Raw genomic sequence first — 17607 nt, forward strand, 5'->3', positions numbered from 1 at the left:
AAGAGTACTTGTTAACTTCATCCCAACCAATTTCTATTGTATTATTTCGATATCTTATCTTTTACTATATTCATTTTGATATTTGACTATTTAAATTCAGGTTGATTTCAATTTTATAACACAATTTTACTGATTCAAGACAAAACATCTTGTCTCAACTCAAATTTAAAAGATAAGGACCAAAACAAACATCTTAAAAGATAAAAGAACAAAATGAATCTTAAAAATAATTAAGAACTAAAATATAAGTTTCCGAGAAAAAAGAGGAAGGGATGCGGAAAAGGATAATCGACAACCCCCCTTATCACAAAAGCAACACATAAGATGGATGAAGTAGCTTGATTAACCATAGATCATTAAGTCTGCTCGAAGAAAATACTAACTCAGTTTACATGGATTCTAAAATACATAAACTGACCCTTAAATAACATGCACCATAAGAGAAGCGGGGAGAAAATGCTAATCTGCAAGCTCATGTTCGATGCAGCAGCCTACGCAAACAACCCCTCGGCTTCCAAGTGACAGACATAAGCAGTCAATTACAACACTAAGTTCAATACCATAAATGGATGTCTGCTGGAGAAAATTCCCAGGGATTTCATGGGATTGAGAAAATTCAATTCACTGTTAAAAAGTCGGACCTAGTCAGATCCCATGATTAAGGAAGCAAGTGCCATATTTAGATTGCCTCAATCATGATCACCCATAAAAACTGGGGTACGCTAAAAAGTTCAAACAGATAGATGAACCCATACTGAAAGGGCACTGATATGTACAATGTAAGCTTATTCACATGCAGCAACACAAGACACCTCCGTTCTCCATTTTGACTTGTGAGCTTTACACTAGAGAACACGAAGCTGTGAAAGGAAAGCAGCACAGAGATCCAAGAACAGAAACTGCGGACCCTGGACCCTTTGAAGATCAAGCAGATACTTCTCCTCACGAGTTTTGTAAAGCTGTCAAAGAAATTAACCCGAGTTTGAGAATGTTCAATAAAAAAAAAATTTAATTAAAAAAAAAACAGAACTATCCAATAAAGGCAAGAATTAGTCATACAAGAGAATCTCATTCGCCAAATGTATCTAACATACTAGTCTCTGCAATGAAAGGATTATCACATAGTAAACCCAAAGAATAAGTCTAATTATCTAGTACTAGTATTAAAAAAAAGGAGGTGGGAGGAAGGGAAATAGTCCAAAATTCCTTCAACTGTGGCTCTTAAAACAATGAAAAACTACTACCAAGCCTTTAATTAAACATATCATTTAAATACAAGCAAAATAGATATATTTATCAGGATAATTACCTGCACTTCAAACTTGACCACACTTGACTTAGAAACAACTTCATTTTCAATAAATCTGGTATCAGTTTCAAAGAAACGATTACAGTCCAAAGAATAGTTAACCATTTCATGATGACCAGGAATGCTAGCAACCCATCTGCATTTCATGTTATAATGTCCAATCTTCTTCCAGCAAACATTTAATCCTTGAAGAGCTTTAAGGACCTCAGTCATTATTTCACGCGGTTGGGCTCGAGACTAGCACAAGTTAAACAAACATAACCAACAAAGACCTCAGTCAAATGTAACCATCCAAATAAGTACATCAGAACTGCAATATTACTGATAATAATATAGAAATGCTAGAAACAGATACATAACTCAATCATTGGCTAAAATTCATTGGAAATGACAATTTTAAGGGTTTCGCGTATTTAATGAGTCTTAGTTTTCAATAAATTTTAACTAATACTGCCTCCAGTCCTATTTATAAGCAACATAAGACAAATCATCAAGACTAAGAAAAGTAATTATTATGGTTATTCTTAATTAATTCTAACATAAATCCAAGTTTTATTCCAAATATACTTTTTACTTTAAGTGGTTATTATATTTAATGCTAATTATTAACAAATGCATAGAAAATGGAGTTAACAATAAATGAAGAGTATAAAAAAATCCAATCCTGGATAACTTTAAAAGCTGATGATTGTTGCTTATAATTAAGATTTAAAAAAATCTAATTTGTCACTTATAATTAGGACCAGAGGTTACGTAAGAAAAACCTTCAATCAGCAATTTTGACGCCTCATTCAGAGATGGAACCAGTTCAGGACAATTGACATCTAATAATTATTTCATTAAACGGCTAGGAACCATCTCGATGATAGCTGTATAAATTAAATACAGTAAGCAGGAGAAACAGAATCAGGTCCAGCATGAAAACAGCTAACAAGTAAAACACTGCACCTGTAGCCCAAGGGCCCATTTTCTCTCAACAGGGAACTGCTGCCGCATTCCTACTCCTTGATAATCCATATATCCTGTACTGTGGTGTCCAACAATTGGAGAAGCAACTTCGTTGGAATGCATATGGTTGAAACCAGAATCCTACGCAGTCACATTATAAACCAAAATTAATAAGCCTATCCTGTTTTAAAAAGACAGAAATGCAATATCAAGAATAGAAAACATACAACTTCATGGTTACGTTACAAACTCCAAGAAGAACTATGTTCAGCAATGATGCATCGATATGGTATGCATATCGGATACTACATGTATCCGATATAGCGATATAATTATTTTAAAATATATAAGATATGATACGTGTAAGATACGTGTCATCATATGTATCAATATTCATGAAATATAATAAATGTTTAATCGTAATTTTGATCAAAATTCATAAACATTAAATATATAAATATATAATTGCTATTTTGCAAATCTAAATTAAAAACATTTATTGTACATTACTAAAAACAAATAAATTATAAATCATTTCATCATAAATTACTTTTTATTATTTATAAATAGAAATAATATTACCAATCTCATTTCTTTCTTAAAATTATCTATATAGAAGATAATTTTCATTTATAGTTCATCAAGGGTCACTATTTCTATGTTTCTATATTAAACAAATGTCTATTTAGCTGTAATGGATATTTCATAATTTTTTAAAATTTGAATACATTATCGATACATATCACCAATAAGTACCAGTGAAGTATTCAAGAGTATTGAGATTGAATAAAAAATCTTCATAATATTTTTATAGGCTGGAATACTTCACCGATATGTATTGGTGAAGTATCCATGAGTATTGTATCGGATACGGATACGTGAAACAAATTGAAGTATCAGTGCTTCATAGATGTTCAAGCTAGAAAGATAAATTCAATCACATGGTTACTCATAAATCATAGATCTAATACAGAGTAATATGTAATTTTGAGACTACTGCAGCACATTTCAAATGGGGGATATAATTTGCTAACAAACTAAAAATGTGTCTTATCTAAAGACGGACAACTAATGAAATCTTACACAACTAAAGGAAAAACAAACCCACCATTGTCTCTTGAAATTCAGCTCCAAGATAACCAGTAGAAACACGAAACCGGTTGTCCAGTAACAAATAGTATGTTACAGTACCCTGCAATACATGGAAAGTGATAAGAGACAATATACCAGGTGCTCTTAAGGTGAAAATGGAGATTACAAACCTCATTTTGTATCCTGTTACGAAGAGATTCAACCAATTGATTCCTGTCAAATCCCATATTAACCACTTCTTGAAGAATCTCCTCATCAATCTACAAAACCATGATATTCGTTGATTTTTCTCTTTTGGATTGATAATAACATATCACCACATTATCTGCAATACTTAAGCATGTGATGTTTGAACTTTGAAACAAACACACAAAAACAACTAAAATCATCAAGTATGCTACAGAAATGCAAAAAGAAACCAAAACCATAATGGCAAATGGTGATACAATACTTATTTATGGGCCTAAGTCATGTAATGGGGCAAGATGGGACTCAGGAATCAGGATAACTATTGTATTTGGATCCAAATCCCAAATAAGCATGTGATCCAAATACTACATTTCAAAAGACAAAGAAATGGCATAAGGTAAAGGAATTTGGTATGCAGAGTTGGCAATTCAGTTAGGAGAGTGGTTGGTATATAGAGAAGAGAAGCTGTGAGGCAAGCAAGGTTTCTTTTTTTCTTGACAGAATAGATTTCTTTAAGAAACCTGAGGCTTTGGTTGTGACCTTGAAAATGCTTTGGCTTGGTTCTTTTGAATTAAATAACACTCGTACACCGGTTCTGTTATTGGGAGTCCGAAGAGATGGCTTGTAAATCTACTCAATGCTTAAACCCAAGCACTTTTGTACAAAGGAAAAAGGAGCAAGCTTGAGTAGTGCTAGCAGATTAATTTCATTAGCCAAAGGTTATTTAAAAAAGGAAAGTGAAATTGAAAAATCTAATAAAAGCATGGAACTATTTGGCCTCAGCTTATATGATTCAGCACATGCCTTATTTCACCTCACCTCCAATACCACTGGATTAACGTAACTTTAACAACTAATAACAAAATAGTTCCAAATATATTGACAACAACATACACTTTTTTTCAACCAAAATGTTGGTAAGTGACTATCATGTAGAATATTAAATATTACAAAAGGAACTATTGCATGCACTAAAAAAATTTTAAGAGAGAGAGAGAGCCCTGTAAACAAGTAAAAACCAAACCTTTTTGGCTTGTTGCAGAGTATCTGGTGGTGGCACTGCTAAGTAACGCGGCAGACGAACTTGAAACCATGGGTGTTGACGTATCTCAGGTATGGTCATCCTCTTCATGGGATCCACAACAAGCATCCTTGGTATCAAATCTCTAGCACCAGGTGATAGATGACTAGGGAGAGTGTATATCCCACCCTATAAGAAATAATAATTAGTGAGGTACACGTCAGAAGAAAAACTAAATCTGTTCACAGATATCATCATTGATTGTAGGATATGCACGGGGTAAATGCAAAAGTTAACAACATCACACTTAACAAATAAGACTGGGTCATCTTACATGCAGAAATCACCAGAGCAATAGATCATGTGTAGCAACACAGAAAGATGAGAATCATGAAATCATGGCATGAATGAGTGCAAAAACGTAAGATGAGTAGGATGACACATCATGATCCTGGTAGGCAGAGAAAACTGGCAAAACCTTCTACATATTTCATAATTTTTCTTCCCTATGGATCCTACCTCCTTTCTCCTTTAGATGTTGATTTCCTCCCTAATGTCCATGTGACTAATAGTATATCCTTTGGAACCTGGACCCATTCCATCCCATCAGGAATCTTCTAAACCATAGGCCATTGGCAAGTACTGAATAGCACTTTCCCTCCCACCTGTCAAGAATTGTAGTACTGACAATGGGAATGGTATTGGAATTTGGAACAACTACCCCCAACTCTTTCCATGCCTGTATATTTTTTTACTGGCCATCTTCAAGTGTTGTTATTAACCTAAATGACGCAATATAATTCTCATTTTAGTGGGTCACTTAGCATTATTTACTCTTAGAGGTTAATAATACATTTGTTAAGGATTATAATGATAATTTAAAGATCTGATGTGTAGCCTTTTATGCATAGCAGTGTTACTTCAAACCAACTTATCTTTGAAACAACAGAGGAATGCCATTAACATTCATTTAAACAAAGACAGTTGAAGATATAATTAAGTATTGACCTAAAAGTTATTGAGCCACTCTGGATTAGTCATAATCTCCTTCAGCACAAGGACAATGCCAAGCTCAAAACCCAGTAATAAAATGATTTGACATGACAGTATAGTAGGTAATCTGACTATCAGTCCTTTGAAACCAACAAAAAGAAAAGGGAAAAATAATAATAATTAAATTAAGAACAATAATACCTTTATTTTTTTGAAGAGATTGGGAATGTTTTCATCATCAAAAGGAAGAGTGCCACAGAGAAGAGCATATAAAATTACACCACAGCTCCAAACATCTACTTCAGGTCCAGCATACAATTTCCCAGAGATAACCTGTGAAAAACAACAGTTTATCCTTGATATTTTAATCACAAGAGTTCTCAAAAGTAGTAGTGCTATTCCATAACAAACCAATTATTTACAAACCTCTGGAGCTGCGTAGTTAGGGCTTCCACAACTTGTCTTGAGAAAGTGACCATCACGCATGATGTTGCTCAAGCCAAAATCAGCAATTTTGATATTAAATTTTGAGTCCAAAAGTAAATTCTCAGGCTTCAGGTCCCTATGAACCACCATATTCCTGTGACAGTACTCCACACCAGAGATTATCTGCTTCCATAACATAAGTTTGATTAAATAATCTGTGACAAGCACAAGTTTCTGAAGCACACAAAATATTACAAATTATACCTGCTGAAAAAAATGGCGGGCTTCATCCTCTTGCAGCCTACCCTTCTCTACTATGTAATCAAAGAGCTCTCCAGATTTCACATACTCCATAACAACATATATGTCTGTTGGGGTTTCTACAACCTCATAAAGTCGTATAATGTGATGATGCATAAACAATCTCAAAATTTTGATTTCTCTTCTCACTGCAACAAAATGGGGGAAACAACACTAAGCATATTTAACCATTTTCTACGTACCAGTAGCAAACATGCAAAATTTAAAAACCATAGCTAAAGTGATTCAGCTATCAATCCCCAAACTCCATATATACAACAAATCAAAGGTAAAATATATTATAAGCATATTTAACCAAACAAAACTTTGTGGTATCAAACATGTGAATTTGAAAACAATAGATAAATCAATTCAGCCTCAATATGTGTGTGTGTACGTCTACATATATCTATAAACTTATATTGGAAAACATTTGAAAACTAAAAACAATTAAAATCAGGCCCCCCAGTTAGAGATACACAGTAAAGGTTATATGTATGCAAATGATTCAGACCTTTTTCTTCCATTTCCATGTTTTTTATCTTGTGGCGGTTAAGAATCTTTATGGCAACTTTATGACCAGTCAGCACATGCTCTGCAATTTTCACCTTGCCAAAGGATCCAATGCCAAGTGTTTTTCCCAACTTATAATTTGGTAGAAACATGTCTACGCTTCCACCACCACTACGGCCAGTAGATCTGTCCATTTTTATAACCTAGAGGAAAATTCAGAAAGAAACGACAAAAAAATTAGACACCTAAAAGTATATAAACATAGATACAAAAACGAAAAATAGATTGAAAACTTTAACACATAAATGAAACATAAATACTTGGATCATATGCAAAATGGTCAAAGAATGCCAAGGGAATTTGTAATAGTTGTACAAATTCAATTGGCATCCCAAGCATAACTTTACAGTCAGTTATACCTTCACTAGGGTGATGGAGTTCAGAGAAAGAAGGGGAGGTTACTTCTCCCACCCACAATGATAGGCTGCAAAAAAAGGCATCATATGTGCTACAAAGCCTTTATAAATGATAATCAAAACACTTGAGTGCTATGAATATTGTATACCAACAGATGAGATGTGTACTCAAGACCTTATATGGTGCACGGAATCCAAGCAATCTGAATTGCATTATCTAAATAAAGAGTTTATGTGATGCTATTAAAGTTAAAAACCAAGTATTATTTCATTTATTAATGCAATTAAACAAAAGATTTAAATAATGTTTCAGTCCCTACAATTTCCTGACTTTTTGATCCCTGTAACTATTCTTTTTGGAATCCTTATCATCTCAGATAGTGACACTTACCATCTAACGATGAAAACGCTATGGCGGAACAGTGGGAAACAGGATTACTACCATTTTAAATATATTACTAGTATAATGCAAACTAAATTATTTATACTACTCATAAGTACTTAGATTAAAATTAAACAAATTCAAGATAAATAATAAGTCACGATTTACACACAGAATTGTTGCGGAAACGTCTAGCAAATTTTAAACCAAAAGCAAAACAAGAAAGAAAGAACACCAAGGATTTAACGAGGTTCAGCCAATTATTCCTACTTCCTCGGACACTACCAAATATATTTCACTAAGAAATATTACAATAGAGAGAGAAGAGAAAACTACAAGCCTTAGAAGTTACAAATGAACTTGTAGTTGGGATGATCTCAAAGTGAAGGGAAGGGTTTCTATATATAGAACCTAAGGCACTACACATTCCCAAACCTATCCAATGTGGGACTAATTTGGCCACATAAAAAAAAACTTATTCGATGTGGGACTAAATTTGCCACACCATATTCAACAAATCTCCACCTTGGCAAATTTCATATTTTCAAATCTCTCATCTTTGATAGTGTCTACCAATGCAGTCTTCAAATTTTGATAATATTAATCAAGTCCAAACAGTGTTGGAACTTGATTGAATCTACTACCTTTGTCAACATATCAGCTGGATTCTCTGTGGTCCTTATCTTCTGGATAGCCACTCCACCTTCTTCGATAATCTCTCTTATGAAGTGGTAACGAACATCAATATGCTTCGTCCTTGCATGGTAAGTTTGATTCTTTGCCAACATGATTGCACTTTGACTATCACAATGCACCTTCACATGCTTTTGTAGAATTCCTAATTCACCAAGCAACCCTTGAAGCCAAATTGCTTCCTTCACAGCCTCTGTCAAAGCCATATACTCTGCCTCTGTTGTAGACAAAGCTACAGTTGACTGTAAAGTAGACCTCCAACATACTGGTGCTTTTGCCAAAGTAAAAACATAGCCAGTAGTTGATCGACGATTATCCAGATCTCCAGCATAGTTGGAATCACAATATCCAACCACATTTTGACCATCTTGTTCCTGCTGAAATACCAAACCAACATCTACAGTGTTCAGAATGTACCGTAGAATCCATTTCACAGCTTGCCAATGCTCTTTTCCTGGATTATGCATGTACCTGCTCACAACCCCTACTGCATATGAAATGTCAGGCCTTGTACACACCATAACATACATTAAGCTTCCAACAGCGCTAGCATATGGAACTTTAGACATGTAGGCTTTCTCTGCTGCATCTCTTGGAGATAAATTTGCACTGAGTTTAAAATGAGAAGCAAGTGGTGTACTAACAGGTTTGGATTCATCAGATATGCCAAAACGTTTTAGTACCCTTTTCAAATACTCTTTCTGAGTTAAACAAAGTCTTCCCAATTTTCTGTCTCTACTTATCTCCATGCCAAGAATCTTCTTTGCTTCACCAAGATCCTTCATTTCAAATTCACCATTTAATTGAGTTTTTAACTTCTCAATTTCCTCTTTGTTCTTGGAAGCAATCAACATATCATCAACATAAAGAAGAAGATATATAAAAGATCCATCATGCAGCTTGCGCAAATACACACAGTGATCGTACTTGCTCCTTGTGTACTTTTGCCTCAACATAAACTTGTCAAATCGTTTGTACCATTGTCTTGGTGATTGCTTCAATCCGTACAACGATTTTTCAAGTTTACAAAACATATTTTCTTTTCCAGCAACCTTGAACCCTTCAGGCTGAGTCATATAGATTTCCTCCTCCAAGTCTCCATGTAAAAATGCCGTCTTTACATCCATTTGAACCAGTTCCATATCCAATTGTGCCACCAAAGCCAACAGAACACGGATGGAAGAGTGTTTTACAACTGGAGAAAACACCTCATTGTAGTCAATTCCTTCCTTCTGAGCATAACCTTTGGCTACTAACCTTGCTTTGTAGCGCACTTCTGACTTGTCAGGAAATCCATCTTTCTTTGCATATACCCATTTGCACCCAATTGCTTTCTTTCCCTTTGGAAGATTTGCTAACTTCCAAGTCTGGTTCCTTCTAAGGGACTCCATTTCTTCGGACATGGCACTTCTCCACTTATCTTCTTCTGAACCTTTGACTGCTTCAATATAAGTGGTAGGAATGTCATCACTTGCAACTGGAGATGCATAGGACACCATATCAACATAACGAGCAGGCATTATGGTTGTCTTCTTTGGCTTTCTTAATGCAATTGATTCAAGTTGCTGTGGAGGTTCTTGGATATGAACCTCTTCTTCATCTGACTCCTCATCTACCATAGGAGTTTTTTCTTCATCATTTGCTGGAAAAACAATCTTCCTTTCAAACTCCACCTGTTTTGGAGTACCATCCTTCTTTTGTTCTGTTGTCACCTTTCCCAACATGGTAGATTCATCAAAGGTGACATCCCTGCTAATGATTGTCTTCTTGGTCTCTAGGCACCAAAGACGATATCCTTTTACACCAGATGCAATCCCCATGAAAATTGCTTTCTTTGCACGAGGATCCAATTTTGACTCCTTAACATGATAATAAGCAGTGCAGCCAAATACATGTAAGGAATCATAATCTGTAGCAGGTTTTCCGAACCATTTCTCTAGTGGTGTTTTGCCACCAATTGCACTTGATGGTAGGCGATTGATAAGATGACTCGCATATACAACAGCTTCAGCCCAAAACTGTTTGCCCAATCCAGCATTGGACAACATACACCGAACTTTCTCCAGCAATGTTCGATTCATGCGTTCTGCCACTCCATTTTGTTGTGGTGTGTGCTTGACTGTGAAGTGTCTGACAATGCCGCTTTCTTCGCAAGCCTTCTTAAATGGATCACTCGTGTACTCCCCACCATTGTCTGTTCGAAAATGCTTGATCTTTCGCCCAGTTTGGGTTTCCATCCTCTTTTTCCATTTAAGGAAAATTCCAAGCACCTCATCCTTAGTCTTCATTGCATACACCCAAATTCTCCGGGAAAAATCATCAACAAAGGTGACATAGTAGTGGTTTCCTGCCAATGATGCTGTTTTTGAAGGTCCCCACACATCAGAATGAACATAATCCAAAATACCTTTAGTATCATGGATAGCTGTTCCAAATTTCACCCTTGTCTTCTTCCCTTTGACACAATGCTCACAAAAGTCCAATTTGCAAGCCTGAATATTTTTCAACAATCCTTGTTTCATGAGTAAATTCAAGGATCTTTCACCAGCGTGTCCCAGCCGCATATGTCATAACTTGGCCGACTCCAACTCCTTCTCGTCACTGGATGCCACTGCTACAGTTCCAATAATAGTAGTACCTTGGTAATAGTACAACCTATTATTTTTCCGAACTCCTTTCATTACCACCAGAGCTCCAGAGATTATCTTCATTACTCCACCTTCTGCGTGTACCGTGAAACCCTTCTCTTCTAAGGCTCCCACAGAAATGAGATTTCTTGATAAACTCGGGACAAAACGAACATCCTTCAAAGTTCTGATTGCTCCATCACGATTCTTCAATCGAATAGAACCAATCCCATGTGTGGTAAGAGGAACATCATTTGCTGTATAAACAACTCCTTCTTCTAGTTCTCTGAAATCATAGAACCATTCTCGATTAGGACACATATGATTGCTGCATCCCGAATCAAGAAGCCAAGCACTAGAAGAGCTGGTTGAACCAGAAACAGCAAGTGAACAATCTGAGTCATCAACATACTCAGCTACATTTGAATCTGCAACAGTCTTAGATTGACCTTTGTTTTTTAGTTTAGGACAATCTTTCTTCCAATGCCCCTTTTCTCGACAAAAGGCACACTCATCTTTCCCAACTTTAGCCTTCGACTTCGATCGCTTCTTCTTTCCTTTCGCCTGGATCACCGGACGTCCTCTTGCAACCAAAGCTTCATTAGCCTTCTCTGAGCTATCTTTTTTGTCTTTTCTCCTCAGTTCATAGCTGTATAGGGCTCCACAAACTTCATTTAGAGACACAGCAACCTTCCCATGGAGTAGAGTTGTTTCCAGAAACTCAAACTCTTCAGGAAGTGATCCCAACAACATTAGGGCAAGATCCTCATCTTCAAAAGTCACGTCCAGGTTTAACAAATCAGCAACAAGCTGATTAAAACTAGTGATGTGATCATTCATTGTGGCACCAGGAATGTAAGTGAACCGAAACAGCCTTTTCTTCATGTGAAGTTTATTCTGACTGCTTTTCTTCAAGAACTTTTCCTCCAACTCCGTCATCAACTTACTAGCAGAGGTCTCTTTGCCGAATGCATACTTCTGCTCTCTTGATAAGCATGACCTTATTGTACCACATGTCAATCGATTGAGGGTCTTCCAATCTTCCTCTCCCATACTTTCTGGTTTCTTTCCTTCAATTGTAATGTCTAGACCTTGCTGAAAAAGAGTATCTAGAACCTCACTTTGCCACATACCGAAATGACCGCTGCCATCGAAAATCTCTACCATCAACCTTGGATTCCCACCAACAGCTCTTTGCAAAATGCTTGAAGAAGCATTCAAAGTTGATGATGTAATTCTAAGTGGATTTTCTTCGTTTGCCATCTCAGCTCAATTCGAAAAGAGTGTTTAAAATTTGCTAAATGTCAAATAATAAAAATAGGTCCAGGATTAAGGAAAAATTTTCTGATGTGCCGACTATAGAATACCTACAGCGCACAGAGCATAGTGTTTTTTTCTTAAAATAACCAGGCTCTTGATACCAATTGTTGCGGAAACGTCTAGCAAATTTTAAACCAAAAGCAAAACAAGAAAGAAAGAACACCAAGGATTTAACGAGGTTCAGCCAATTATGCCTACTTCCTCGGACACTACCAAATATATTTCACTAAGAAATATTACAATAGAGAGAGAAGAGAAAACTACAAGCCTTAGAAGTTACAAATGAACTTGTAGTTGGGATGATCTCAAAGTGAAGGGAAGGGTTTCTATATATAGAACCTAAGGCACTACACATTCCCAAACCTATCCAATGTGGGACTAATTTGGCCACATAAAAAAAAACTTATTCGATGTGGGACTAAATTTGCCACACCATATTCAACAAGAATCACTATCAAATATCAATCTAGGAGCAATAAGAATATAGTAATGAAGTCAAAAAAACAATGAAAGGTCATCGTGAAATTAATAGAAAAGGAACATAACAAGTTAGATAAAAATTGGCAAAATATGAATTGGGAACATAAAAACAGTCTTGTATAGCATATAAGAATGGAAGTCAAATTATGGGTGACTTTTCCTGGAATGGTCATGGAAGAAGGGTATCAAATCCTGTTATGTTTTTGAAGAAAAATATGCATTAGAAAATAGTGGGGGGAAATCACAATTTTACGTTAAAAAAAAAAAAAAAAAAAAACTAAACATTGTTTTAGGGGTAAAAATAGGCTCTTGAAGCCTATATCACGGCAGTGCTGCTATAGCCTGAGAAGAGTCATTATGTTGGCCCCTGTTGCAGCCACAATATCCCCTGTTTGGATCTCAAAGTGGCCCAGGGTAGCTCTGCTCCACCACTCCATTACAGCTATAGCACGCAATTGAATTGACTACTTTTGAATATCGATCCATCCAGTTTTTATTCGTTTCAGTTTTGGTTCTTACCATTAAGGCATTAGTTAGAATATTTTTCACCCATTTGGGCTTTTAAGTCCTGATAGTCTTTATTATTAAGGTACTACTCCCTATTTTTCATGAAGGATTGGTTCCTATAGTTTCCACTTATTAAGTTATTGATCCCTCCTGAAGCAACACCCAAATCGATAGAAATTATAGGGAGTAGGGGCAAAAATCTTTCTTGTATTGTTTTACTTAGTAAGCTTCTCATTTATTTTAGTCCCCATTGAGCCCTGGATCTGGTTTTCATATTTGGCAGCTTCCGATATCTGGAGTAATTTGTATGATGTTCTTGGTGAGCAATGAGTTTGTCAAAACTCCCACAAATCTTCAGAAGTTCTTTTGTAGTAATTTTAGATGTTTTGGCACAGCCAATCAAGGTAGTCAACATCAAGATTCCAGTCAGACTCGGGAAATGGTCACAGGATCATAACTCATGGAATTGTAACACAAAGCACAAGATTTTAAAAGATTTATAAAATCCAAATATATGCATATAATATATGAATCTAAAATACTATAAATAAGAGGGAAAAAACCATTATAACACATGGAATACTTAATTAAACTTAAATTCGTAATTATAAATTCATAAGCATAATAAAGTCAGTAACTAAACTCCATACTCCAGACAGAACTGAAATGAGCAACAAAACAACTTAAAATATTGCACTGCAGCAGCAAAACAGCTTTAAACACCTTGTTTAGAGTTTAGACCTCTAACTCATAAAGACTAAAATAGATCATCCAAATTAACGGACACCATGCTGCCAAGGACACCAAAAAGCTTTGACATTGCCTCAGTTTGCAGTTCTTTGCTGTATTGAAAGAATTGCTCAAATATTCTTTAGTCAGCAGTCTTCTTTGGAGCTCATCTGGGATCAAGTAGTTTTTGTAGCTTCTATGAGGTGTTCTGCTAAACTGCTAATGGTCTTTTTAAGGTAGTGTCTTTGTTATATCTTCAGAGATTAGCATGCTCTGTTTCATGGTTCTTGATCTGTGCTGTCTTGGCATTTTTTTCCCTTTATTCTTTACTTTGTTGCCTTTTTTCCCCTTAAATATTTTTTATCCTTTACTATTGTATCTTTCTCTTCTCTCAATAAATTCTTTGTTTATTAAAAAAAAGGGTACTTTAGTGGTCCCATTTTTCCATGAAGAGATAGGCCTTATATTTTTCAGTTCAATTGTATAAACCAAAACCCAAATGGATGTGAACTATAGGGACTAAATTCATTTAAAATTGTCAACCTAACAACAAAATCCTTACTGTGTTTTAATATTATTGAGATCCTATATCGATTAAGATGTGGTCAATGTAATCCTTATAAGGTTCAAGCAGACTTCAACTTACAAGCTGGTTTTTGTAGGGTTGACTTAGACCCTAAATCTAAATTATAAATTTGTAATTCGATGTCAAAGCCCGGCCTAAATCCATTATAGGGTCAGCTGTATTTGTCTACATTCTAAATGTCTATTCCTAGGCATGAGGGGTGTTGTTACACAGGCACCCACATTTGTCCCAGCTCCACATGTCTAGTTTTGAGCGTGAAGGGGTGTATTTAGATCCCACATCAACTAGATATGTGACCAATATAGTCCTTATAAGGTTTGGACAGTCCTCAACTTAAAAAACTGGTTTTTGTAGTGTTTGGCAAGCCATCAGAATGGGTCAGCCCTGCTTGCTGGTTAGGGCTGCCTGCCCTTACAATGAAGTGTCTCACTCTAACACCATATGAAGAGCCTTTCTGGTACAAAAGAATTTAGTGTTTTAGAAGACTCAAAGTAACAATTATTTTGAAACACAGGGTGTAATTGATAGCTGTAAATAACATAACATGCCCAATCATCTAAACAGCTGAAGGTTACACTAAAGGAGGGTAAATAGTCAAAATATATGAATTGTCATTGTCAGGTGTTTGGGACTCTAAGCAGCAGCAATGAGACTCCATTGGGTTCATGGAAAACATCTGCTTAATTGCCAGCATTTGGTGTATAACTCTAGAAAGCATATACTTTTTCCTGTTACCAAATTCGTCACAAGGCACATCTAACTTCGTGAGGTGGCAAAATGGATCGGCTCCTCGTGCTGTTTGTGGTGCTGCCCTGGCCCATGCCTATGGCATCTTATGCAAGCCTTTTTGGTTCACGCAAGGCATGCCCTATCAATAGCTGGAAAAAATCCAAAATGTACAGCCATCTAACTTGTTAACTTTGTTGCTAATTGAGTTAACTTTGATGCTAATTGGGCTGAACAGTCGGAACATCAAAAAAAAAAAATACAAATCATCCGGTCTTCGGCGCCTTTTTCCATTAGACATGCAAACAGTTGCCGCCTTTCTTCCAATACACATGTAAGCTAAAGTATTGGCACATTTCTTCTGTTCCATTAGACACGCAACAATTGGTGCCTGTCTTCAGTTAGATATGCAAGCTAAGCTATTGGCACCTTTCTTATGTTAAACATGCAAGCTATCAAGCTACCCACGCCGCGCACATCAAGGCGCCAAAACCCCCTAAGGTCTCAAGCCAACCTTAGAGTGACCACCCTGCTTCCTGTTCTCAAAAAACCTACCTCCTCAATCATATACCTCAATTCCTTTTCACCACCACATATAACAACAAGTCTCTCTCAATTGAACCACACAAACAGCAAATCCAACCCTCACTCAACAGATTCAAAATGTGGCCATCTACCACGCCCTAATTTTTCTCATTTGGAGAAATTATCAACATTAACATCAACACAGAATCACGCACGCACACATGCAAAAAAGTGTCCCACAGGGACGCATGACAACAGACACAAACTTCAAAATCAAAAAATCTGAAAAACCTATGGGAAGTTGAAGTTGAACAAATCGAAAAAGAAACTGTAAATGGAGGGAAAAATAAAATAAAAAAGCGAATAATGCGGCAGTGGAGGTAGTTAAGGCATTGAAAATTGAGATCTGAGAAAGCGTAAAGAGAAAATGGAAAAGGAGAAGACTCACGGAAGCGGAAGAGGGGTGGCTAGAGTGGTGGATTGTGAAGGAGGGTTGAAGAGAGCATTGTTGTTTGTTCGTTCGATGCTGCTGCTATTATTATGCTAAGATGCTGCGTTGCGTTTTCCTTACCGCTCTATTCCCTTTGCCACGTAATTCCTTTTCTTTTCTCTCTTTCCTTCTTTCTTTACCATTTTCTCAAAATAATAACAAAAATAAGAACAATGTTTTTTCATTTTTTCATAATTTATTTTAAAATATTAAAATATAATTCATAAATAATTATTAGTTAAAAAGTTAAAAATCTCTAAAAACATTCTGGAAAGAAAAATTCTTAAAATAGTTTTAAGATAAAAATTTATATTTAATATTTAAGAATTGATTAAATATCAACATTTTTTTATAAAAGTTTTTTTAAAAAAGAGTTTAAGATAGATTTTTAAGAATTTTTTAACTTATTATATAACTTAATTTTTATATAATAATTATGAATTAAATTTTGATATCTTTAAAATAAATTATCAATAAATAAAATTAATATTACACTATAAAATAAATTATTTATCATAATATATACATAATTTATTATAAATTTTTATTAAATATAATAAATATTTAAGTTGTGAATAATACAGTTTAAAATACTAATATTTTGAAAGTTGAAGGAGAAAGACCAAGATAGAAGGATGAAGATTTAATTTCAGTTCTCAATATCTGTAATATTTTCTACGAATAAAATAAAATATTTAATATTTTAGAAGGCAAAAAGTGCAACAAATGTACACCTTACACATTTATATTCATATCTTCCTACAAATATGCTTTCCATACAATAATTCAACTAATTTTATTTTACAAATGATTAATAATTAACTAACATAATCAATCTCTATATTAAAAAATATAAACTAATATATTGTAAGAGAGTAATTTTAGAAATTTTTCTTCAACAAGATAGATTTTAAGGATTTTTTTAACTTTATATCTAATTTAATTTTTATTTTTTATAATTATTTATGAATTAAATTTTTTATATTTTATAATGAATTATCAATACATAAAAATAATATTATGCTATAATATAAACAGTCATCATAAATATAAAATATAATTTATATTTTAAAATAATTATTTATTCAAATTTTAAATATAATTTATTTATTTATATACATAATTTATTTTAATTTTTAATTTTTATAATAAATATTTAATTTGTGCGTTACACGTACTAAAATGCTAATTGTATATAATTACAAATTCTAAATATTAATATGAATAATATTAATCATTCATAAGACCATATTTTGAGAAGAATTAGAAGAAGAAAAATGTTAGGGAATAAAATTCCATAGCATGGATTAACAAGTTAAAATTATTTTCATATGT

General features: G+C 34.7%; 1 protein-coding gene across 2 annotated transcripts; it reads right to left on the reverse strand.

Annotated features, from left to right (window-relative positions):
- Window positions 1-325: 325 nt before the first annotated feature.
- Window positions 326-16386, reverse strand: LOC109804804 (SNF1-related protein kinase catalytic subunit alpha KIN10). 2 transcript variants are annotated; one of them, XM_020366666.3, is made up of 12 exons: window positions 16231-16345; window positions 7211-7275; window positions 6793-6994; window positions 6243-6427; window positions 5979-6161; window positions 5754-5885; window positions 4563-4748; window positions 3520-3609; window positions 3366-3449; window positions 2258-2398; window positions 1310-1546; window positions 326-959 (listed from the first exon to the last, which is right to left on the reverse strand). In XM_020366666.3, exons 3-12 carry the CDS (start codon window positions 6983-6985, stop codon window positions 846-848), a joined length of 1545 nt encoding a protein of 514 aa, XP_020222255.1. In that variant the 5' UTR covers window positions 6986-6994; window positions 7211-7275; window positions 16231-16345; the 3' UTR covers window positions 326-845. The 2 variants fall into 2 exon arrangements, with proteins under 2 accessions (XP_020222255.1, XP_020222254.1); XM_020366665.3 differs by lacking the exon at window positions 7211-7275 and having other exon boundaries at window positions 16231-16386.
- Between the last annotated feature and the right edge of the window lie 1221 nt (window positions 16387-17607).

This window comes from Cajanus cajan, chromosome 2 (genome assembly GCF_000230855.2).
Source record: "Cajanus cajan strain Asha chromosome 2, NIPB_CcT2T_4, whole genome shotgun sequence".
NCBI lineage: Eukaryota > Viridiplantae > Streptophyta > Magnoliopsida > Fabales > Fabaceae > Cajanus > Cajanus cajan.

Coding starts and splice junctions, on each gene's coding strand:
- LOC109804804 (XM_020366665.3), bottom strand. CDS start 6,985: ATGGACAGATCTACTGGCCGTAGTGGTGGTGGAAGCGTAGACATGTTT. Junction 6,428..6,792: donor CATGGAAATGGAAGAAAAAG/GTCTGAATCATT, acceptor ATTTTGTTGCAG/TGAGAAGAGAAATCAAAATT. Junction 4,749..5,753: donor ATCTCTTCAAAAAAATAAAG/GTATTATTGTTC, acceptor TATTTCTTATAG/GGTGGGATATACACTCTCCC.